The sequence below is a fragment of the Leptidea sinapis genome, chromosome 26 (assembly GCF_905404315.1).
Source record: "Leptidea sinapis chromosome 26, ilLepSina1.1, whole genome shotgun sequence".
NCBI lineage: Eukaryota > Metazoa > Arthropoda > Insecta > Lepidoptera > Pieridae > Leptidea > Leptidea sinapis.
In genome coordinates, this window is record NC_066290.1 from 1503539 (window position 1) to 1530849 (window position 27311).

Here is a 27311-nt window from a genome sequence, read left to right on the forward strand (position 1 = left end):
AACACAATAATGCTTACACATTTCTGCTTCACGGCAGAAATAGGCGCCGTTGTTGTACCCATAATCTAGCCGGCATCCGGTGTAAAGGAGCCTCCCACTGGTAAATTGAACTACAAGAACGTTGGAGATCTGTTAAAGCAATATATGAATTGGGGCACCTTGTTGAGGGTCTAGGGTTCTAATTACTGCTTGATGGTAGAAAACGATGATGCAAATAATCTGCACCTAAACAGTAAAAAAAGAAAGTGTTTACGGATAGGATATCAATGATCAGAGATTGGAACTTGTGGACACTACTGTCTTCTTGGGTATCACGTTAGGTAAAAAGCTTCAGTGGGGTCCACATATTGGCCAACAAGCAGATAGACTCAGCTCTGCGGCATACGCCGTTAGAAACAGCTCAGAAAAAGAATGCTGGGAGAGTTTCTTGCGCCGCTTCTTCTGTCTCAGAGCGCCATTTGTTTCCGAAGCGGTAGTAGTATCTAGTATATTAGAAATGATATCAAAAATAATTCTAAAGGAATAAATTTTTAGAAAATAAACGCTTTTTATGCCTTTTAAGGCATTGAGTATATTTTGACGTAAGAGCAAGGGTCGGCATAAACCTAAAACTACTTGCCCTGCGTTAGTGTAAATGTTGACTTAAAAGAAGAGCAGTTCTTGCCACTTCTTCTCATTAAACCTCAACCTTTACCGAAGTGAATATGGCCGAATACGCTCATAAGAATCTGCAGAATAAATTGACGAACATTGTAACTGTGGCTACCGCTATTGATTGGAGTATAAAAGAAGTGAAAGCGAGACAGCCCTAGCAGAGTGCCAACTACGTCTTGTAAGAAAAGTTAGCTGCTTGAGAAAAGTGACCTCTTGAACAATAAGCATTTAAAGTTACGACCGACATTTCCTTTAATATTAACGAAATAAACGTAATTGGATCGCGCATAAATTCGCAATGTCGTGCTTTAAATGTTTATTTTAATTAAATGTTTTAGAGATGGCCGTTCTAAGATCCTTTTGTCCGCCATTTATAGCCTGAATCGGATTTTTTTTGACGAGAGAGATATTTATGGGACTAAGCTGTCTTGCTCGGCTATGTAACGGTATAGTCAGCTCGGTCAAAGACGGTGATGTAGCCGTCAATCACTCAAATAATAAGTCTAGTCAGCTATGAGTGTCAGTCTATTATAATCAATTGTATAATTATACTAGCTGACCCAGCAAACGTTGTATTGCCGATATTAAAATCGCGATAGAAAAGTAACTGTTGATCGTAGATGGGTGAAAATTTGAAGTTGTATGTATTTTGTAATGCTGACTCATAATCAAACAAATTAAAAAAAAATGTCGAAAAAATTAAAAAAAAAATATTCGTGTGGGGCATTTAGGGGGATGAAAAATAGATGATGTCCGATTCTCAGACCTACCCAATATGCACTCAAAATTTCATGAGAATCGGTCAAGCCGTTTCGGAGGAGTTAAGAGTTTAACATGACACGAGAATTTTATATATTAGATTTCGTATTATTAACCACGTCTTGGATATCTTTTTACTCCTTTGTCTGGTCATTTAAGCACCAAATTAATTACTTCTTTTGAAAATCGTATTCCTGATTGTTGCCATTATAAAAAAAGCAACCAAAAGTTGGAATCAAGGTAATTTTTGATTTCCATAAGTGAAATTATATCCTACTTTGAATAAAAAGATTTTATGTAAGTATTTTAAGGAACTTTTCGATGTAAGTATTTCAAGAGTAGCGATAACCGATTACAACCATCTAACGGCTGTTTTCAATAACCTATCCATCCTTAGTTTAACTTTCTAGAGGTAGACAAATCTATCCTTTCACGCTTACGTACATTTCAATAACCTATCGACATAAAGCATTGGACTATAACTATATTGGACATAACTATGGATAGATAAGATCTTGTCATTAAACGGTGACAGCAATGTATCCGTAACTAGAGATATTTTATTGAAAACGGCCGTAAATTAAAAGGGTTCTGACAGAAATAGTACAATTATTGCACTGGTCACTTAGGCATCTAAACAATTTACTGAAGCCATATATCTTAGCCGTTTATAAGTAACAAAAAAAAAGGAAAATTATATAAAATATTAGTACCTAAAGTTTAAGCGTAGATAAGAGGGGGTGTTATGGTAAAAATTAAAGCAATTAAAAAAATAACATCAAATAGCCATATTAAAATATAGGAACGGGATACAGTTAAAACAAAGGGACTTAATAATGCTAAAATAATTAAGAAATTAACATAAAAATATATAAATATAATAAACATATAACAACAATAGCCTAGGCCTCTAATTTATTTTCCCCAGAAGACAACTCTATACACTTAAAAACATTTGGAGGTGAAACACCTGGCTGCAATATGTATTTATTAGCAGCAAATGAAGATTTTTTTAACATTTAAAAAGTGCAGTCAAATTTTACCTGTTTTTATCAGTTTAGTTTTGTTCAATACTTAAATTTTTATTATAAATCAACGAAATTTTTAAAAGAAATAATAAAAAGGTAATATATAATATTAAGAGCAAATCGTTCTAAGGTGAAAGAAAAATGTGGGAATCCAATTCTCTATATAATAAAGTCTTTATGCCACCTAGAGCGTTGTGCATTACATACCACTTGCATATAAATCCAATTTGTGATTAGTTTTACTTGATCCGCTTCAGTGTATGTGAAAGCTGTGACACAGCATAGAAACACACAGTTACTAGTTATGGGGATACAGTCCTAAGCATGTTCATAATGAAGCAATGGGTATGTTTTTTTCAAGTAATTGTGACACAGTAGATCAAATTTGACTTACATAAAGAGTATTCATAAAAAGTTTGAAAAAATTAACCTAATAATAGTTGATCACAGTCATGTTATTATAAGACGTTATTGATAAGGTTTATAAAAGCTGTAGATGAACAAGCCTCATGGCTTAAATGTTAATAGCTGACTATTCTTGCCTGTTTGAATAAGAATAATAATTACAAGAAAAATTTATTTCATGCCACACACATAAAAATACAATCCAAATACTTAATATATATTCCTAATCCTAACTTAACTAAATATGCTGTGTGGCAAAAGAAAAGGCCGATGCTCAGCTTGTGCTGTAAACCAATTCTGGCTGCAGCGCTGATTTTCAGCATTTACCTTACCTTAACTGTCGGAGTGCCAGTAAACAATTTTTAAAAAAGAAAAAATAAGACACATTAAAATTCATATAAAAATTATTTTGTGAACATATATTCGTAAAATACTATAAATTTAATGAATGTGATAGAACCAGAAACATGTTTATATTAAATAGTGTACAGTGTATCTGCGACTAAGGTTGGTTATTGTACTCGGTATATATGTTTTTATAAGATTGTTTAAATATAAATACTGTTTTCGAATTTGCACCGTGATAATTTAATACAATTAAAAATAGTAAATATACATTTCCCTCTCACGTTTGTCGTTATTCTTAATACAGAATGTATGTAAAAAAAAAGTGACGGTTCTGTATTTTATAATAAGAGACAAGGTATGAATACTGCGGGTTATGTAATCTACATAAATCTATAAGCAAAACAATTTTTTTTTCTATTGATGAATCTTTATGTGTTTGATATTATTATAAAAAAAACATTTCAAACACAAACCTTTGAAAGAAAATGTCTTACGTATTGACATATTAACATAACACTGTTTCACAAGCAGATCTCAACACAAAGAAATTATATATGTCAGTTTTTAAATTGTCAAACTGATTTTCATTTATCTGTGGCATCATTGAGGATCGACACGTGTCGATACATCGAGTTTAATTTATGAGAAGGTCGAGGTTGCACTTCGTCAAGTCCAGGGTTAATTACATTGCGATACCGCTTTACACTTACGAACACTTCTCGGTAAGCGAAGTAATACTTTAATAAAGTCCGTATTACAAACTCGTCCAATACGTGCCTAATATAATGTGATGAAATGTATTTTGCCATTTTCTTCATAATCCAAGACAAATATTTTTTTACACGCTTTTTAAAAGTTTCACCTGTGTGTATGTTTGTTTGTAACCGACTCATTTGGGCGCGATTATTAAACAGACAGATTTAGTTGAAACTTCGTAGATTTATCAAGGACCGATGACAATACATTAAATTGATAACATTATTCCATTTTTCAATTTGCAAAATAAGATTTTTTAATATAGTTTTCATTTATCGTCTAAAAGGCAGGAATTGATGTTAATTTTTTAATATTATTCACTATTTTTAATTCGGTTTTCTATAAAAAGCGACTATTTTTATTCACATTTAAATAGCCTGAGAGTGGTTGCTCAATTTCTATTCATATTATTAAGAAAGTCATTTGTGCTTTTGTGCCTATCAACATACATAATATTATCCAAAATATATTAAGAGAAAAACAGTTAAAATATTTATTTCTTTAATTTTTTTTTTATTGATTCTTTTATGGTAGCAAAAAGTTGATATTAATATTCGCTGCTTTGCCCTATAACATTTATACCATGGGACATAATACTATGAAAACAAGTAAATTAGTCGTGCGTTTGCAAATGAAACTGAAACTAGGTGGGCATGGACACCTTTTCACCGCAATAACAGGTAAAAAATATAGCAAGTACGAAAATCCACCCAAATGCAAATTACGTAAGCGCCATTTAACATTTTTTAATTTTTTTAAGCTAAGAAAATATTATCTTGTAAAGTTTGAGTAAAACACAGTTGTTACAATACTGTCAAACTTAATTAAATTCAAATATTGCACTTAAATGCAGTGAAATGCTAAAAACATCTTAAATATTATATTTATTCGTACGTGTATTTCATTTTTTTTAATTACGGCAAATGTCGCAGGTATATTGTCAATGCCGTGATCATAATCACCAGTGAAATTATAAAAAACCGGAAGTTGGTCAATCGAATTCTTTTCTTACAATTTATGTTTATATATATTTATTTTTATATTATTCTTATAATGATATTTTGACAATTTTACTGATCGATAGCTTATGAGGCCGTCTCTGATTGGTCTGTTTCTATCTGTTATGCATTAGTGTAATCAACAAATTATTATCTTATTGAATGCGCCTTTGTTTATTAGTAGGTCACAAAAACAAATTTAGACTGTTGACCACAACGCACGAGCCGAGCGTAGCGGGCCGCGGATGCGACCGGCGAGTGCCAGAACCGTATCGACCCATGTTCACTAGTAGGTCCTAAAAACTAATTTAAATAATAATAAATTGTTTGTCCTAAACACGTATTAATATTTATAAATTGTTTGTTCGGTACCCGTATTAATAGACTCAGTCTATTTTAATTGTATTTCGATTCTATACTGAATATCTTTTTTTAATGAAAATAAAGAAGGAGATGACCGTACATTCAGCTGATGGTAATTGATACGCCCTGCCCATTACAGTGCAGTGCAACTCAGGATTCTTGAAATACCCAAAAATTCTGACCGACATTACAATTGCGCTGGTCACCTTGAGACAAAAGATGTTAAGCCTCATTTGCCCAGTAATTTACTAGCTGCGGTGCCCTTCAGACCGAAACACAGTAATGTTTGCACATTACTGCTTTACGGCCGAAATAGGCGCCATTGTGGCCATTGTATCCATAATCTAGCCAGCATCCTGTGCAGAGGAGCCCCCCTCTGGTAGACCTCTCAGCAGAACCCGTAATAAGATTCTTTTAGACGGTAGTTTAATATAAATTTTCGTAATTTTAAGTTAACTGACTTGCCACCACAATAATTTCTACATGATAATTACTTGTCACCAAGCTTATATTTTGACTAACATCACCAGTTATTGATAGATGGTGCGTAATTCTTCGCGGAAAATTCTTTTTTACACCTCTAAAATATGTCCCTACCTAGAATGTTTGATCGTTTAAGAACCAGCGCTGGTCTTCCGTTAGGCAATTTAGTGACCTCACAGTAACAAAAACAAAAATAAACTATTAAACTTCTATTGTAGTTATAAACTTATAAAGTAACGGATAGTTCATTAAACGGTCATGTCATCCGTAATGAGGAGCTATTGTATAAAAACTTGTAAACTCTGGTAGTTGCGATCGGAGCAACTACCAGATGCCTGCCTGCAACAGCGTCTATTAATATTAGTAAATAAAACGAGTAATACTTTATAAATAATACAAATCTTATAATTATATTTACGGTTACATTAAATTAAAACTATCATTACGCGTATCAAGAATATTTGCAGCATTTTCACGTTGGATAGCTAGGTTGAACTGTTGACCGAAATAGCTGCCAGCGCTTGGGTGCCAATACCCTATTGAGGCGAGAAGATAGTATTTTGTGTTGTCTTGACACCAAACGGCACAAAGATGTAAGACTTACTGAGATCGACATATTTGCGTCTTCGGCAGTCGAAGCAGCTCTCCCAGCACCAACTGACGTAATTTGGGCATGAGAAGGAGCCAGAGCCACCAGCGTCATTCCATCAGAACGCCATCACTGGCGAAAGATCTGTTATATTAAGAGCGGCAAATGCCTTGTAAAGTAAATGAATGAATAGAACAATTATTATGAAGTAGTAGTAAGGTCACACACTATCCAACCTATTTCAGATTTTCAATTATTTTTTAGAATCAACTCCAGGGTGTGCGTAGAATATATTTCTACTTTTTATGGGAGTAAAATTTGTTCGTACTTATTTACAAAATCATCTCAAACGCTGTTTTCCGCGATGTGTTCTCGATCATTTTTCTTCTATCTTAAGTTGGTTTCATGTGCCACCAGCCTTTAATATCTTGTTAAATTAAATTATTCAAAAAGAAAAAGCAATAAGCCAATGTTTCATCTTTATTAAACTATAGGTTCATGTATCTTCTGGCGAGGATAGCCCGGCTTCGCGGCACCCGGCAGTCTACGAGCTGGTGCACGCGGTCACTCCTCTCGAAGGCAGGGTCTGTAGCCAGTTCCCGGAGGGCTGCAAGAGCCATGGTCTTGTTCATCGGCACCTCCGGGGTCTCCGTAACCCTAGACATCCACCGCGCTTCCACGCAACTGTAAGCAGTTAACAGAAAGCTTCTTCAAAATTCACCGGATTTGTCATTTTTAAAGATAAAAAAATATTTGGTTTAATAATGCTTTCAAATGGAAGGCTCAATAGATAATGAAAGTTTATAAAGATCATTGGACTATTGCAGACTAATACTGGGAGTATGCATCACTTACGGATGTCAAATCTTACAGAATACACTTACAATGCATCATCGAGAAAAGTTTAATATTGCCAGAGTGTAATGGATAGGAGCATGATAGACATTAGGAACAGGACAGAGTAAGCCAAATAAGAGCACAAACAAAACTATATGATAATGTTTAAAACTTTCACCGACATGGACAAGTGGAGCAAAACTTACTTAACTAATAATTTGCTGGTGAGAGCGAATGAATTGCGTGATCTTGGTCTACATTTGGACAGAAAGTTGTTTGGGTCATATATTAGTATTATAAATCAAAAAGCTTACAAAATACTAGGTTTTTTTATGCGTATCTCTATCTCTTCAAGATTTGAAGAGCCCACAACTTTTATTTTACTATTTTACTCTCTGCTCTATTCTTGAGTATTGTTCTTCATGTTGGAAATTTCAATAGAAAGTTTTAATTAAAATTATTGAAACAATAAATGACAAATTTCTGCTTCACTTATAGCATTAGAATTCTTCTGTAGACTACATTATCAAATACTTAAACAGTAAAACAATCGAAAAACGCCGTGTTTTAAGAGATTTTAATGTTGTTTGCTGCATGATATTATTGATACTGCCCCGCAAAGTGAATTTTGCGTGTCACAGATTAGATACACGAAATAAACTTCATTTTGCAATACGTTAAGTCAAAATGAAGTAAGTTTAAAATAATTCTATATCTGGTACATATAGCAAATTTAATTTAGAAAGTTGTGAATTAAATATTATCTTCTAACTTCAATATTATAACTTAACTGCTATCGGTTGTATGTATTTTGCTGCTTTTAACTTTTTCTACGACTAAACTTGAGCCATTGTTAATCAATGAAATTAATAAATCCTTAAAGCCTCGCCTAGTATCGGAACACTGGGTCTCGAAATCTCGAGCGATTGCCAATTCCATGGCCATCTGGAGGGCAAAGCCAAACTGGCTTCGAAGAATAGGCATCTGGGCGTCATCAATAGAGCACGTCAATACTTCAAGCCGGCCCACATTCTAGCGCTCTACAAAGCGCACGTCTGGCCACACATGGAGTATTGCTGTCATCTCTGGTCTGGCGCACCGCAGTATCAGCTCGATCCATTAGACCGCGTGCAACGCAGAGCAGCTCGAATTGTCGGGGACACTCTGTGAACGGCTGGATCACTTGGCGTTGCGTAGAGACGTCGCTTCAGTGTGTGTCTTCTACCGCATTTATCACGGGGAGTGTTCCGAAGAGCTATTTAACCAGATTCCTGCAGCCAAATTCCACCTTCGCTCGACACGCCACAAGTTAGGATATCATCCCCACCATCTGGATGTGTGGTGGTCCTCCACAGTGCTGTTTTCAAGGAGCTTTCTTCCACGTACTACAAAGCTGTGGAATGAGCTTCCTTGTGCGGTGTTTCCGGGACGATACGACACTCCCAACTTCAAAAAAAGCGCGTACACCTTCCTTAAAGGCCGGCAACGCTCTTGTGATTCCTCTGGTGTTGCAAGAGAATGCGGGCGGCGGTGATCACTTAACACCAGGTGACCCGTACGCTCGTTTGTCCTCCTATTCCATAAAAAAAAATGTTATGAGTTCAATAAACGTTTTCATTTTCATTTTTAACTGTATAAGTACTTAATTTCTTATTTTGTTGTACCACTCAGTTTCTTTAATATTATTTTTTTATTCATTATCACATCATGGTGGTAAGGTTTTATTATGTATTGTGATGTCTGGGGAAATTTGCTTAATTTTAGAATTAGTTTTATATGTTTCACAATGTAATTACTTAATTGTACTAGTTATTTCAATGAAAAACTAATAAATAATTAAATTGTTTCTAAATTATAATTGGTTAGCCTCTCTGGGATAATTCCTGCATGACAGCATTAGGGTTGCAGCTGGAGATGATCTCCCAGTACTGGATAACTCCAAATAACTTTCAATGTCAATTTGAAGTCAATTAACAAGCAGTTGTGTTAATATTAAAACTTATAAGCCAAACGTGTAAGTTACTATTCCAATGAAAGATCTTCGTGTTAAGTTTCAAGTATGTACTACTGAAACTCACGATGGACAAGGGTCCGCGGGAACCAGCAGGTTGATTGGTATTGGAGTCCAAACGTTGGCTGGTTGAGGATGGACCGTGTACTTCTTCAGGCGAGAGCCACTCTTGTCTACCTTCTTAGTAAGGTGCCTCTCCTGTTGAAGACAATGTTATATTGTGCATTATAGAAACACCGGTGTTTAAGAATTGTAAAATTATATAGAACTTATGTTAATGTTTATTATATCGCAAGCATATAAAACAAGTGTGTTTTTCAATCTTATCTATTTCGCAACCCTATTACATCTCGAAAAATTCTGGTAAGCCCCTTGTCAGTCAGATAAATAATTTATAATTAAATTTTAACAGACTACTATCGGTAATGATTTTATGCACAAGATGTCGATGTGTTTTGGATGAAAAGAAAACAAGAATATCTAGAGCTTACAAGGAGGCTCTAAAGTTTTAGTACCTTTCGCAACTTCATACCTGTGTGAACTGACATTCTTTATAATAGTGGACATTAAGCAAAAAAGAGAAGTAGACTTCAATTAGAAAATGATTTGGTTTTTAACATTTCACAATAGCATCACGATTTGACGAATTTTCGAAAATTAAAGAAGGGCATCCGAGGTACTCATAAAAATATGTAGCGTACCTTGCCTTATTCTTTCTGCTGGCGACTCCCCTAGTCAGGGTTCGCGACCCACACACAGATTGCAAAACACTGCTAAAAAGATATTCTAATATCAAGACGTCTGTAAGGACGTATTTTTTAATTGGTAAATGTGTGAATGTGACAGATAATCGTTTGCCTGGATTTGTAAATCAAGAATGCCCTATTAAAATGCAGATTCAGGATAGATTTTTTATATGACATTTTTGTCCTTACTTTTGTTTTGACATTGTTGTTTTGGTACCTTACATATTTCGTAAAGGCCGGCAACGCTCCTGTGATTCCTCTGGAGCAGGAGGAAAAGGGCGGTGGTGATCACTTACATACACCAGGTGACCCGTACGCTCGTTTGTCATCCTCTTCCATAAAACTAATTTAATATATAAAACTTACATAGTAGTAGGTGATTTGGATATATTCTTTGATCTTTTCTGATATCAATCTAAACGTGAGGTCGAGCTGGTGAAGTGATGGTTGTTTATCACCTAGCAAATTTGTGTACGGCTCCAAGGAACACTCGAGATATCTGCAACAAATTTAATGAAATCTGAGCTATAATAGCTACAATTTGTTCTTGTTATTTGATTTTGACTTAATTGAAGAAAATATTAACTTAGCAGTTTTGTTTTGTCGTTGCCTACAACAAAGTCTCGACATCTAGTCACAAAATATTATATTTAAGGGTTGTCATAAAAATATTCTATAAGATGACGTCGGAAAGCAATTTATAGCACAGGTTAAACGCATATTTAAATTATAAAATAATCATAATTATTTGAAAAAATATTATTAATTCACTAGCAAAACCATGTTGAAGCTAGCAACTAATTTCGTGTACCTGACACGCCTGGTGGGAGTACCGATATTCCATGGAGCGAACCGGTACGACGCGGGGAGTAGGGGTACGCCACTCTCATTCAATGCTGCTACGCCAATGAAAGGCGGCGGTTAGCACTGACTGATTTTTTGGAATTATATAGCAACTATCTATAACACAATTATACCCAACAATACCAAACCCCATCAATGCTCTTTCTAGTAGCGTAGTAGTTGGCTCACTGAAAGGAGAATAACTTTGTGGTCAATAAACACGTTAAATTTGTGTTTAAGCATGCTGAAGTGTTTACGGTTAGTATTTAATATAGTAGATATGATATACTAACTGTTATAGGTAGATAAATATACGCCAAGAGAGTAAATGTCTGTATTACATTATAGGCGACATACAGTGCCTCAATTCGTAATTAAACTCCTCAAAAAAGCAAAGGAGTCATGTAGAGTTGTGAGTGAAACAAGAGATTCAAGCTAAGACTAAGAAAGGCTTTATAGCAGAGTTGAAGACTTTACCTTAAACACCGCGAATGCAAAGAAATAAAAAGAAAAGTCTACAAAAAACTATTTATTTTGATAATAATTTGTTTATCCATATTAATAATATCACAAGTGAAGACCTGGTAAGGAAATTAATTTTTTGCTATACTCTCTTAATGAAAATCAATATAGGCTTTTAGGTTCTTATCTTTTTTATATTCTTATATCAAATGTACCTATTTTGGTAATAGATAAAAAATTTCACTCTATAGGGAGATTTTTCAAAATTATTTATCTCTACATGTTTCCCTCTACCTAGGACTTGATTATGACATTTTATCTCATACAACTAAATATTCATCGGAGGTGGTTTAAGGACCCGCGGAATGTTACTTTCATGGAACAATGGCAGTGAACATTCCCCTATTATCATACAAATCTATCCCTTGTCAAATCTTTCCCCAGCCTTTAAATAAAGATTATCCAATGCGACGTGGCAGGCTTTCTTCTCTGCTATTGAACAAAAATAGGCGTGTTACCCTTTATCAAATCAAGCAAATGTCATGTATAGATTAACACAAAACTAGTGGAGACAATAATTTTCCTGCGCTGATAATAATTTTCCTTAAAATAAACTTCCAACAGTACAAATGTAACTCCTTGGTGAGCTAAATGTACAGAAGCAGAAAAAAAAATGGCTGAAAAAGCTTAGATAATATGTCATTATAAAACATTATTACTTATAAAAAAAAGCTGTTATGTATTCTCTTGTATGGTAGGTATCCCAATTATCTTACGACTTCCACTAACACTTCTCTTAAACCAACGTTGCACACAAGGACTGAGGAATATGGGGCTTTTGTTATTAATTATAATTTAAAATTCAATAATTTTAATAATTTATTTACTTATTTTATCTTAGTTATGTATTAATTAAATCTGTATTAATTAATTGTATTATTATGACATTTAAGTGGGCCATAGTAGCCAAATAAAGAATTTTAAATATATACACAAATTGGGAAAATATCTAAAAGTTCGAAAGGAAAACTCTGTTTTTTTTTTAATAAGAGGTGGCAATCGGCAAGAGGCTCACGGGTTGGGGAGTGGTGAGGCCGCCCATGGACATCCGCAACAACATGTGTCAAGAGATGCCTTGCCGGCCTTTATCAATCTATCTATCTATGGAGAACTCCAAACTGAAATACCTTTTATACGATGGTTCTCTAAATACAAGATTTCGCATAAACTAGTAATTTCAACAGCTTGCCGCTAACGCCTTAAACATGCAACCATTAATATGGCTTAACTCAGAATAAGGGATCACTCTCTTTGTGACTGTGTCCTAGATGAGGGAAATGTGGCCTATATTCTTTAGTTGATCTCTAACGCATTCTTCTCTGTATAATATTATAACCAGTAATTCCCCGACGTACTTCCGTGACATATCTATTCTCACTGGAATTTCATTAATTTTTATATGTTTAATGTAAATATAATATAAAAATAACATTTAAGTGATAATTAACATATCTAACACCACCATAAGTAAATCGCGAACATCTATCTTAAGTCATTTTCTAATGCCTCAAACTGAATGTACATTACAAATGGTAACTATTATAAGACCTCTAGTTACACTGTCTTTTTATTAGAATTTATTTGTAAGTGATGTAAGTATGTACGATAACATACTCACTACCTAGTGGCTAAATTGTGGTTACACTTCCGCATTAGCCACAATAGAAAGAATAGGAAAGCAGGCGTGAATGTATGTAGGTACATTACAAAAATGGTATGGGTGTAGGTGGTGAGATGTAGACCAGCAATATAAATACCATTAATTACACCTTTTTATAAAAACATGTACGAGCTAAAAACGTAATCCTAATCGAGAAAGGCAATCACTTAATTCTTATCTAGAACTTTCTGTCGGGATATCTAATCTATAGCTTCATCTGAAATGGATTGAATCGTACGTGCCGTACGAGCGACGCCGTTTTATAATTACTTTCTAAATTAATGAAACTTAGTTATATATTTATTATTGATATAGAAGAGTGTAGGGCTTTTGGCAACAGTGAACGGTGTTCGGGCTAAGCTAGTAATTTTTACAAGTCCATTTGTCAATCATAACTTTTTAAACGATTATGGTATTGAACACCGAAAAGAGCAATTCGAGCAGTCTATAAAATGCGTTCAAGGGATTCATTGAGAGAAAAGTGTAGTAAAATAAATATTAGGGCAGTACACTGCCAGTACATATACGAGAACCTCCTATACGCTCATAAAAATATTAGCCAATTTAAAAAGTATAGTGATGTACACACAGTGTCAATACTCGAAACAAACAGAAACTCGCAATTCCATCTACTGGGCTCCGTAAAACTGCTAAATCTATTAAAGTGGATTGTGTTATATTTTATAATAAACTCCCAAATGAAATTAAAATAATATCTGTTAAAAAAAATTAAAGTATCGTATTAAAAAATAAATTAACACCTAAGGCCTATTATAATGTGAAAGATTATTTGAATAATAAAGATAGATAGAATTAATGTTCTAAATTTTGTTAATGAATATTGTTATTATCATTTGAATGCTTTTGTAACTTTTGCCTCCTTCCTAATAACATCCTGCCTTGCACTAAATAACTTATAAAGTTTTACAGTGAATAAAGATTTTTTGACTTTGACTTTGATATACTAATTTGTGGCGTGTTGTGCAAAGGTGTAATTCTGCGGCAGGAATCAGATTAAACGTCTGTTTTTCGGTACACTTCCCAGTCATAAATGTGGTAGAAGACATACAATAAAGCGACGTCTCAACGCAACGCAAAGTCATCTAGCCATTCACAGAGTACTGGATCGACGACAATTCGAGTAGCTCTGCGCAAATGGTCAAAGCTACGGCTAATGAAATTACTAAGCTAATGAGACCTACCATGTTTTGACTTAATGGTGAGCGCAATAATTACGACCCTACTCTGAATATTGTACAGAATTCTGTATCACTGACCATCAAGTCGACTTCTTGCTGCTTTCCTCAATTTTTACCTCAAGCAGAAACAGCAACAAGCTCGACAAATAAATTCGATGACAATAAAAACTATTCGTACTCCAGTACGATTTAATATTATAATGAATGTAAAAGAAAACTATTTAAAAAGTAAGTATTTCTGAATCACAAGTACATTTTAAACGAGGTTATTACGCGACGTCTTTGTGCCGCTTTCTCATATTTAAACCTCAATTTAAATATCATTTTGATATTCTTTTGTTATAAGGTACACAGTCTCACCACAGTTTAGAAAATTATAGTTGGCCAGTGCCACAAATATAAAAGAAATTGAGCTTTATTGTGTACCATTTACGTTCGAATCGATTACTGTTTTGTTTGATGGTGAGACGATATTCTCTATCATATGTTTTTGTTTGTAAATTGTAATATTATTAATTTTTCAAAAAGATCATCGTTCAAGTAATATTCAAGTTACAAGTACAATAGTAAGGCTTCCTAGAATTTTGGGTTCAATCAAGAAATCTCACGGTAATGTCTTGCTCGTCTTGTCACTTCTTTCTCATAGAAAAAGCTAAGAATGAAGAATAAAACTTTTTCTTAACTGTTTACAATAAATAAAAATAAATTATCAATTGAACATTAAAAATAACATATATTTGTGAATTAGATAGATATTAGATATAGCAAATATAATTTTATAAATAAATAGAGTTTCTTTAATGTTTACTTTGCACTTTTTATTTTTCAATGTCTGCGGGAGTTATAAAATATGATACCGTATTTTTTTATTTGGTTTCGGGCAACTAAATAACATATTGACCTACTCCGGCAAATTGTCTCCACCAGGCTGACGATAGATTTCTTATAAAAATATTGATTTCTTTATTTCTTACAAAACACACACATAAAAGACAATTAATATATATCTTGAAATTAATTTATTAGTATTAATCTTAATTAATAATTTTAATACTTATATTAATTTACTTTTTTTTTCATTTTTTGACTTACTCATGTAAGCCTTTCAGTTTTTGGCTTTTGAGTATTTTTGTTGCGTCACTTTGGATATATTGTAATTGAAATGATTTGTAAAACAACTAAAATGTAAATCTTGACTTAAAAGAGTGGCAATGAGTTTCTTGCTACTTCTTCTCATTAGCTCAACCCTTTACGAAGTAGCGGTAAATTCAATAAGAAACAATATTTATATATTTTTTTTGACATTCATAAGTGTCATTTTTGTGACCTACATGAATAAAGTGTTTTTGAATTTTGAATTTTATGCAGTAGTGCAAGTTAAATTTGTAAGTCTTTTATTGGGCGATGTATAAGGTTTTATAATATTATGATCAAAAGCAATAAGCCTGGCCTGATTTCATTGGTTGTCTAAATATTTTATTTTATTAAAATAAGTACAAAAAAAAATAAGTTAAAAAATCAACAAAATGATAGTTTCATGCGCCGTTTTTTTCAGTGCTCCATTTGTTTCCGAAAGTTTTTTTTTGATGTCATTTCAAACGCTACCAGCGTTCTATAGTTTATATATATATTTTAAAGGAATCAATTTAATAAAATATATCTAATTTATCTGTGGTTTTTGGATGAGGCTAATGTCGGTTGTTTTGTTGGCTGTAGATCAGTTTGTGGAGAGGTGAGTATTTCTCTTTTTCGTTTATTTTTAGCATTAAAGTTTTCCATGACAATGAGCTTGTCGTGTACTATGTAGGCGGAATTCCCCTTTTTCCGTTCTGCCAGAAGCTGGCCCAGAATGGATAAGAATGGCGAGAGAGAGAGAGAGAACGATGGAAGTCTTTGGAGGAGGCCTATGTCGAAGGACAAGCTGTTAAGAAAATAGTAAGCAATAAGTTAAGGATATATATTTAGAAAATGTTATTGTTAGTAACAGCAATAAAGGCTTATTTTATTTATTTATCTAATTTATACCTAATAATCAAGAAAATAAATGCGTTATCTAAGCAGAAAACAAACAAAATACAATATTTGTTTAATTTGTACTGAGTACGGTTTCACATTAGCCTTAAAAGCATTATTTTGCTATGTCTCTCTTGGTTTAAGTAATATTAAATAAGAATTTCAAGCAAACACTGAAAGTCTACCCGCCGGATATCAGCTGAACTGGGCGGGACCGGAGCGAGTTGATAGACGTGCTGCAGCCAAGAAAGAATAATGTATCAGGGATTGTATTCAATATGGAGCCAGGCCAAACAACGCCTCCCAACTTGTACTTTGCGAGCACTAGATATTATTAATATCACGTATTAATATTACTACTAAGTAAGAATTCTAGTATTTTTAATGGTTAATCGAGAAGACCGCTTTCCATTCACGTCCACCTTTTGTAATCTACAGTTTCTACATATCGAATGCTGTACTGCTATTGTGTGATAGTGAAATTCAAACCAATGAATCGTGTTCATCACAATCGCAATCTTTGAGTAAATCACAAAAGACGCCAAGTGCATCTCGAAACTCCTCCCATATATTATGTGTTAGGTCAGCATTAAATGTTGATCAACGCCCATGCATAAAACCAAACTATTTTAGTCTACAGACAATTATTATTGAAGAAATATAAAGCAATTTTTAATTATTTATTTAATATTCTTTTTTCGAAAAATTTACTGAAAATGTTTTATTTAACATTAAGATTCAGTCTAAAATATATTTTTTTCTAGGGCGTTAACGTCTGGCATTAGGATCTGCATTTTGGATACTTGATATCTATTTACCTGAAATTGTAGTGATAGGGTTTAATTATCACGAGGTAAAGTCACGCCATCTTTATTTCACCACGGCAATTGAGACTTAACGTCTTATACCTGATGGTGACTAGAGCAATGCAATGCCCCTTAGAACTGAAGGTTTGTTTAAAAGTTCTGACAAGTTGATCTGTATTTAATTGACTTGCCATCAGGTGAGCCTTGTCTTGCTCATTTCGTTGACGTGTACGCGCTTTTGTTCTATATGTAGTTATAATAAGAGATTTCTGTAACGAATTAAGTTTATTATGCAATAAAAGTATAATTATAATAATTTGTGCACTTACAAAAAAATATATGCGATATAGTTATATCATGCTACTATGGATGCCAGACAACGATATATTTGTTGTAATATGTGTACATAAATACTAAACAGCAACACACAATATGACTTGGAAATATACATGCATATTCATCATATAATATTAATCTACCAGGATTCGAACCCGGGACCCATAGCTCAGAGTTTAGGGTAATTAGAGATCATAGAAATGATTGAGTAACTAAATGGCTATTATGACTTGAAATTAGTATTTCTTAATTTTCATTAAAATAGGGGCTCCACAGGGTTAAAATTTAGGACCTTTTCTAATCCTAATTTGTTTTAATTATGGCCCTTAATTCTCGCTAAGTATAAATATTGAATTGTGTTGTTTGCTGATACATGCACACATAATTCACTCTTGTCTTAGAAAGTCGCTGTTCAACAAAATTTGACGATGTAAAATACCATCTAAGAAATATCCCTTATCCATGACTGTGTGTGTGCCCTCAATTCTATGTGACTTCAGTTACCAGTGCTACATCTGAAGACAAAATAATTCACCAACCACAGAGTCTACAACTTCGGGTTTTGAACACATTGTTATTGCACCACCGGTTTTTATTGTATTAAGGACGCGTTTACGAATCCGACAAAAATAACATATTTTTCGGTAGAGTTTGTGATGAAATGAAACTAAATCTAACAAAACTAAAAGCGGGAAATATTTGCTTTAAAATTTTGATATTTTATGTCGTAAAAACGATTATCCGTTACCTCTTCACACAAAATTGACGAAATGGGGCTTCATTCAGGATCAGTTTTCTGCTACTAGTTACATAATTTTGTCTCTTAAAAATTACGTAAGGAAAGCAGATATAATATTTTCAAAAACACGGGAAATAAATTAGTGAATATGTTATAAATAATCTCAGAAAAAAATAAAAATGAATCTGATAAGCATGAGCTTTAAAGTGTGGTATTAAGGGCTATTTTATTTTGTCCCTCCGTACGCATTGCACAGAGAGATCTATCGAAACAACGTCAGTCCGCGCTAGGCCGCCGTCGTGGGTAGACACTGTGTCGGTGGTAAGCAGCAGCTCGTACTCGGAAAGATCGCTGTACAAACATGAATATTGTTTATAAGCTCTACAATACTGTCTTTGATTCTTTTCATATTTTGTACGCAGTCAGATTTTAAAAAAATTATGTTTCTGTATTTTTATCAAGAATAAGTGATTTATTTTAATCTCTAAATATAAGGTCTATATTAAATCGAAATCCAAGATGGCGCCTATGAAATTTACCAACTTCTCTTCATGGGTGTCATTTTCATGGTTTTCGGGGTCAACAATAACGAATATCGGGTCAAAATCGAAATCCAAGATGGCGCCTATGAGTTTTACCAACTTCTCTTCATGGGTGTCATTTTCATAGTTTTCGGGGTCAACAATAACGTATATCGGGTCAAAATCGAAATCCAAGATGGCGCCTATGGATTTTACCAACTTCTCTTCATGGGTGTCATTTTCATGGTTTTCGGGGTTATCAATAACGAATATCGGGTCAAAATCGAAATCCAAAATGGCGCCTATGAAATTTACCAACTTCTCTTCATAGGTGTCATTTTCATGGTTTTCGGGGTCAACAATAACGAATATCGGGTCAAAATTGAAATCCAAGATGATGCCTATGAATTTTACCAACTTCTCTTCATGGGTGTCATTTTCATGGTTTTCGGGGTCAACAATAACGAATATCAGGTCAAAATCGAAATCCAAGATGGCGCCTATCAATTTTACCAACTTCTCTTCATGGGTGTCATTTCATGGTTTTCGGGGTCAACAATAACGAATATCGGGTCAAATTCCTGCCGCCGAATTTCACCTTCGCACGACATGCCACAAGTTACGATATCATCCCCACCATCTGGATGTGTGGCGGTCCTCCACAGTGCGGTTTTCAAGGAGCTTTCTTCCTCGTACCACGAAGCTGTGGAATGAGCTTCGTGGTATTCTTGAGCTTGTGCGGTGTTTCCGGGACGATACGACATGGGTACCTTCAAGAAAAGCGCGTACACCTTCCTTAGTCTAATGATACCTATATATTACATAAATGTAACGTATATCTTCCTTAATCCCGCATTATTTTCAAGAGACCAAGGGAAATGTCATGTATCAAACCTGAATCTAACTTTCAAAGACCTATCCAACGATATCCCACAAGGTATGTCTCCAGTATTTTTTTCAACTCCACTTTTAGGGGAGGTGTCCTCAGGGGGGAAGCTACGTCCAAAGCACCAGACAACACAAAAAATCACGTGCGTACAAAGTACACATGTCAGAAGTGAAACTTATTTGTGAAAACCAATTTTTAAATCTCGTTTATATTAATAATTATCCTAATCTGTTCTCTAAACCAATTGATTTTTGTCAATATTAGAAATTATTAGATGTTTTACTAATTATTATTACTCATTAAACCTTCACGATACAAAGCTAGTAGGGAAGATGTTCTACATACTCGCGGCCGCGCGCTAAACCTGCATGATACAACGCTAGCAGTGAAGTTGATTTAGTTCATAGCGGTACCGTCTGCTTCATGCTATATTCGAATTTTCTCACTCTATCTCAATCAGACTCAATCTCCCTCCCCTCTTCTTGGATAAAAACGTCTTTCATTTTCGTGACACATTATTCCGTTTCATCCGTAAAAATTTTACCCTCATGCGGGCAAAGACGTTTCACTTCAAAAATGATCCCAAATTCGTTCTCTGTGCCCTCGAGAACCTCGGATTCGGTATCCATATTGTTGAAATCATAATTTTGCGCGGCGGCCATCTTGGATTTCAAAAATGATCCCAAAATCGATCTCTGCACCCTCGAGAACCTCGGATACGATACCCATATTGTTGAAATCATAATTTTGCGCGGTGGCCATCTTGGATTTCAAAAATGATCCCAAAATCGTTCTCTGCACCCTCGAGACCCTCGGATACGATACCCATATTGTTGAAATCAAATTTTTGTGTGGCGGCCATCTTGGATTTCAAAAATGATCCCAAATTCGTTCTCTGTACCCTCGAGAACCTCGGATTCGGTATCGATTTTGTTGAAATCATAATTTTGCGCAGCCGCCATCTTGGATTTCAAAAATGATCCCAAAATCGTTCTCTGCACCCTCGAGAACCTCGGATACGATACCCACATTGTGGAAATCATATCTTTGCGCGGCGGCCATCTTGGATTTCAAAAATGATCCCAAAATCGTTCTCTGCACCCTCGAGACCCTCGGATACGATACCCATATTGTTGAAATCATATTTTTGTGTGGCGGCCTTCTTGGATTTCAAAAATGATCCCAAAATCGTTATCTGCACCCTCGAGAACCTCGGATACGATACCCACATTGTGGAAATCATATCTTTGCGCGGCGGCCATCTTGGATTTAAAAAAAACAGCGTTTACTGCACACGACGTTATGCGACAGAATTGCCATCTAATGTTCTAATATTTAACTACTAAACGATTACATCAAACAATTATCAAAAATACATAGGTATTAAAAAAAACAAAATTCAAACTTGCTAAAGTATCAAATTCATTTGATTCCCGCAATTAACTTTAATTTCGCGTATGTGTTTGAGCCGTGTCAGTGTTGTGGTGCGATTCGATACCTCTCTGTTTTGAGAACGCGTCCTTAAATGCTGAGGAAACGCCTCTAATTAGCCCCTATTATTTATTTTTATTTTTGAAAGCTATGAATAGACGCGGCTTGTGCAGGGAAAAAACGAATTGGACACTTACGAATCCGAATAGTTTTTAAATTATTCCTTTTATTGATGTTTGAGTATTTTCGTTGCATCACTTCACATAGATTGGAATTAAAATAATCTGTAAAACGTGTAAATGTTGATTAAAAACAGTGCCAAAGATATTCTTGCTACTTCTTCGTAGTATATCTCAATCTTTTCTAAATTGGTGGTAAATAGTAAAATATTTTGACATTCCTAATTGTCTTTTCTTAGTTAGATTTATTTTTACCTAAGACGATTATTCCACCGAGAAAATTATTTTAATTACGTTTTTAAGCTAGTGTGATATTTTGAATAAAATGAAAGAACCAGATATTTTAGTAGTTTTGATAGAAAAAAACTGAATTATATATTTTCAAAACATCTTCACATAAATCTTTGAATTGGCACTGCTTCCTTTAAAAAGCCTCAATTAATAATATTTAGGGACTTTAGCTCGGCAATAGATAAGCATTCAAAATAATTTCTCAACGAATTTCTTAGTATAAATCTTTAATTCAAAGTCAAATTAGTACGCAAATGATAATTCAATTTCCATGATATATTTCAGTGTAATTAATTCAGCAATTTGATGACATCACGTCAGCAGGGACCAACACGAAAGGCGTTGAATGCCTAATGACTTTGTCATGAGTTATATAATTAACTGCCTAACATGGTCCACATTTTGCTATATCTTATTCCTTCGAAATTGTCGAATTGTCTATTTTAAAGTTCAGCCCTCTTTTTTATTATTTCACTCTCCTAGGGTTACATTATGAAAATCCATAGCATTCATTTTTGAATAGTAGCAGTTACATGAAATTTCATACTTCGTACCATGAAAAATGATGTATTCCATACAACCGTTTTCCTCTTATTTTATCCCCAGCGTGAAATGTTCTGTCATTAACGATATCTTTGTGCAAATTTGTAGCCTCAATGGATCGGGCAGTCAGTCAGTTCTTCAAGTCAAATGCTAGGAAATTGATTTGAAATGTCCTTCAAATCTAAACAAATTGTTATGAAGGTACTTCTATTAAACCTACATACGCTTGGTATATGTTTTTTTTGAATGTTATATTAGGTCCTTACATATGAAATTGGCGTATTTCGTACTGGCCACTTTAATCACGATGTTCTCCTCTTTGGTAAGGAATTCCAAATTCAAATTTGTACATCTATTTACTCATGTATTTGTGCTTCGATGACCGTCATTCATTTGTTTTTTTCTTCTGTTTTTTTCTGTTTGCGTCACTCATTTTACAAAATGGAAAACTTAAAGTATCGCATTATTTACGAGTACGAGTTCTACCGTGGCACTAGTTCTGCGGAAACGACTCGAAGGGTGAATGATGTGTATGGCGGTCATGTTGTAAAAGAAAGTTTTCGTTCTGGAAATTTCGACCTGCAGAAGCCCCGTGGACGGCCTGAGACCCAATTTGATAATAAAGTATTGAAGGCTATTGTGGAAGCGGATCCATCGTAAACCACGTCCGAGTTAGCTGCAGGCTGCGGTGTTAGTGATAAAACTGTTTTAATACACTTGAAGCAAATTGGGAAGATTAAAAAGCTTGAAAGGTGGGTACCTCACGAATTGACTGAAGCAAACCGGCAAACGCGCGTCGATAGCTGCGTTACATTACTGAACCGGCACAATAATGAAGGTATTTTAAACCGAATCATTACTTGTGATGAAAAATGGATTCTTTACGATAATCGGAAGCGCTCAGCGCAATGGTTGGATCGTGGCCAGCCAGCCAAATCCTGCCCCAAGCGAAAATTACCCCCAAAAAAGTTACTTGTAAGCGTTTGGTGGACTAGTGCCGGTATTGTTCATTGCAGTTTTCTCAAATCTGGCCAGACTATTACGGCTGATGTCTATTGTCAGCAATTGCAAACCATGATGAAAAAAGCTAGCGGCTGAACAACCTAGGCTGGTCAATCGCTCGACGCCACTGCTACTTCACGACAACGTTAGACCACACACTGCACAACAGACGGCTACCAAATTAGAAGAGCTTCAATTGGAATGTCTAAGACATCCTCCGTACTCACCGGACCTTGCTCCAACAGATTAGCATTTTTTTAGAAATTTGGACAACTTCTTGCAAGGGAAAAAAATTAACTCTGGCTGGTCAATCGCTCCACGCCACTGCTATTTCACGACAACGCTAGACCACACACTGCACAACAGACGGCTACCAAATAAGAAGAGCTTGCTCCAACAGATTTCGAAATTTGGACAACTTCTTGCAAGGGAAAAAAATTAACTCTGATGGGGCAGTCCAAATCGCCTTCACAGATTTTATTGATTCCCGTCCGACTGGTTTTTTTAGTAAAGGGATCAATGAACTACCAATGAGATGGCAAAAGTGCATAGAAAACAATGGTTCATACTTTGATTAATTAAATATATTGTATTTAAAAATATTCGACTTCTTGTTCCTCCCATACAAAACGCCAATTTCATATGTAAGGACCTAATATATCTTTGAGCGAATTTTCGACAACTTCAAAACGTCGGATTAATTCAAATAATCTGTCCCCTTATCCTTATCGGGATCAGGGTTTCCGATTTTTTAACATCCCGTTGTGTCTTTACTGATTTGATTTGATTTGTTGCCGGCCTTTAAGGAAGGTGTACGCGCTTTTTTTGAAGGCACCCATGTCGTCCCAGAAACACCGCACAAAGAAGCTCATTCCACAGCTTTGTAGTACGTGGAAGAAAGCTCTTTGAAAACCGCACTGTGGAGGACCGCCACACATCCAGATGGTGGGGATGATATCCTAACTTGTGGCGTGTCGTGCGAAGAAATTTAACTTACCGAAAATTGTTTTCTAGTTTTTAGTTTGGCTATTAGATTATTATTATTATTTTTGATTATTATTCGGGGTCAACAATAACGAATATCGGGTCAAAATCGAAATCCAAGATGGCGCCTATGAGTTTCACCAACTTCTCTTCATGGGTGTCATTTTCATGGTTTTCGGGGTCAACAATAACGTATATCGGGTCAAAATCGAAATCCAAGATGGCACCTATGAATTTTACCAACTTCTCTTCATGGGTGTCAGTTTCATGGTTTTCGTGGTTCAACAATAACGAATATCGGGTCAAAATCGAAATCCAAAATAGCGCCTATGAATTTTACCAACTTCTCTTCATGGGTGTCATTTTCATAGTTTTCGGGGTCAACAATAACGAATATCGGGTCAAAATCGAAATCCAAGATGGTGCCTATGAATTTTACCAACTTCTCTTCATGGGTGTCATTTTCATGGTTTTCGGGGTTATCAATAACGAATATCGGGTCAAAATCGAAGTCCAAAATGGCGCCTATGAAATTTACCAACTTCTCTTCATAGGTGTCATTTTCATGGTTTTCGGGGTCAACAATAACGAATATCGGGTCAAAATTGAAATCCAAGATGATGCCTATGAATTTTACCAACTTCTCTTCATGGGTGTCATTTTCATGGTTTTCGGGGTCAACAATAACGAATATCAGGTCAAAATCGAAATCCAAGATGGCGCCTATGAATTTTACCAACTTCTCTTCATGGGTGTCATTTTCATGGTTTTCGGGGTCAACAATAACGAATATCGGGTAAAATTCCTGCCGCCGAATTTCACCTTCGCACGACACGCCACAAGTTACGATATCATCCCCACCATCTGGATGTGTGGCGGTCCTCCACAGTGCGGTTTTCAAGGAGCTTTCTTCCTCGTACCACGAAGCTGTGGAATGAGCTTCCTTGTGCGGTGTTTCCGGGACGATACGACATGGGTACCTTCAAGAAAAGCGCGTACACCTTCCTTAGTCTAATGATACCTATATATTACATAAATGTAACGTATATCTTCCTTAATCCCGCATTATTTTCAAGAGACCAAGGGAAATGTCATGTATCAAACCTGAATCTAACTTTCAAAGACCTATCCATCGATATCCCACAAGGTTTGTCTCCAGTATTTTTTTCAACTCCACTTTTAGGGGAGGTGTCCTCAGGGGGGAAGCTACGTCCAAAGCACCATACAACACAAAAAATCACGTGCGTACAAAGTACACATGTCAGAAGTGAAACTTATTTGTGAAAACCAATTTTTAAATCTCGTTTATATTAATAATTATCCTAATCTGTTCTCTAAACCAATTGATTTTTGTCAATATTAGAAATTATTAGATGTTTTACTAATTATTATAACTCATTAAACCTTCACGATACAAAGATAGTAGGGAAGATGTTCTACATACTCGCGGCCGCGCGCTAAACCTGCATGATACAACGCTAGCAGTGAAGTTGATTTAGTTCATAGCGGTACCGTCTGCTTCATGCTACATTCGAATTTTCTCACTCTATCTCAATCAGACTCAATACCCACATTGTGGAAATCATATCTTTGCGCGGCGGCCATCTTGGATTTAAAAAAAACAGCGTTTACTGCACACGACGTTATGCGACAGAATTGCCATCTAATGTTCTAATATTTAACTACTAAACGATTACATCAAACAATTATCAAAAATACATAGGTATTAAAAAAAACAAAATTCAAACTTGCTAAAGTATCAAATTCATTTGATTCCCGCAATTAACTTTAATTTCGCGTATGTGTTTGAGCCGTGTCAGTGTTGTGGTGCGATTCGATACCTCTCTGTTTTGAGAACGCGTCCTTAAATGCTGAGGAAACGCCTCTAATTAGCCCCTATTATTTATTTTTATTTTTGAAAGCTATGAATAGACGCGGCTTGTGCAGGGAAAAAACGAATTGGACACTTACGAATCCGAATAGTTTTTAAATTATTCCTTTTATTGATGTTTGAGTATTTTCGTTGCATCACTTCACATAGATTGGAATTAAAATAATCTGTAAAACGTGTAAATGTTGATTAAAAACAGTGCCAAAGATATTCTTGCTACTTCTTCGTAGTATATCTCAATCTTTTCTAAATTGGTGGTAAATAGTAAAATATTTTGACATTCCTAATTGTCTTTTCTTAGTTAGATTTATTTTTACCTAAGACGATTATTCCACCGAGAAAATTATTTTAATTACGTTTTTAAGCTAGTGTGATATTTTGAATAAAATGAAAGAACCAGATATTTTAGTAGTTTTGATAGAAAAAAACTGAATTATATATTTTCAAAACATCTTCACATAAATCTTTGAATTGGCACTGCTTCCTTTAAAAAGCCTCAATTAATAATATTTAGGGACTTTAGCTCGGCAATAGATAAGCATTCAAAATAATTTCTCAACGAATTTCTTAGTATAAATCTTTAATTCAAAGTCAAATTAGTACGCAAATGATAATTCAATTTCCATGATATATTTCAGTGTAATTAATTCAGCAATTTGATGACATCACGTCAGCAGGGACCAACACGAAAGGCGTTGAATGCCTAATGACTTTGTCATGAGTTATATAATTAACTGCCTAATATGGTCCACATTTTGCTATATCTTATTCCTTCAAAATTGTCGAATTGTCTATTTTAAAGTTCAGCCCTCTTTTTTATTATTTCACTCTCCTAGGGTTACATTATGAAAATCCATAGCATTCATTTTTGAATAGTAGCAGTTACATGAAATTTCATACTTCGTACCATGTAAAATGATGTATTCCATACAACCGTTTTCCTCTTATTTTATCCCCAGCGTGAAATGTTCTGTCATTAACGATATCTTTGTGCAAATTTGTAGCCTCAATGGATCGGGCAGTCAGTCAGTTCTTCAAGTCAAATGCTAGGAAATTGATTTGAAATGTCCTTCAAATCTAAACAAATTGTTATGAAGGTACTTCTATTAAACCTACATACACTTGGTATATGTTTTTTTTGAATGTTATATTAGGTCCTTACATATGAAATTGGCGTATTTCGTACTGGCCACTTTAATCACGATGTTCTCCTCTTTGGTAAGGAATTCCAAATTCAAATTTGTACATCTATTTACTCATGTATTTGTGCTTCGATGACCGTCATTCATTTGTTTTTTTCTTCTGTTTTTTTCTGTTTGCGTCACTCATTTTACAAAATGGAAAACTTAAAGTATCGCATTATTTACGAGTACGAGTTCTACCGTGGCACTAGTTCTGCGGAAACGACTCGAAGGGTGAATGATGTGTATGGCGGTCATGTTGTAAAAGAAAGTTTTCGTTCTGGAAATTTCGACCTGCAGAAGC

General features: G+C 34.8%; 1 protein-coding gene across 2 annotated transcripts in view; it reads right to left on the reverse strand.

The window, feature by feature from the left end:
* Nucleotides 1-6854: 6854 nt before the first annotated feature.
* Nucleotides 6855-27311, reverse strand: part of LOC126972297 (putative autophagy-related protein 11) — a 55936-nt gene continuing 35479 nt past the window's right edge. For both annotated transcript variants that reach the window (XM_050818952.1, XM_050818953.1), the window contains exons 10-12: nucleotides 10344-10476; nucleotides 9299-9429; nucleotides 6855-7067 (exon numbers count right to left, since the gene is read on the reverse strand). In XM_050818952.1, coding sequence (XP_050674909.1) covers nucleotides 6872-7067; nucleotides 9299-9429; nucleotides 10344-10476 — 460 coding nt within the window. In that variant the 3' untranslated portion in view covers nucleotides 6855-6871. The remainder of the gene's footprint in view (nucleotides 7068-9298; nucleotides 9430-10343; nucleotides 10477-27311) is intronic.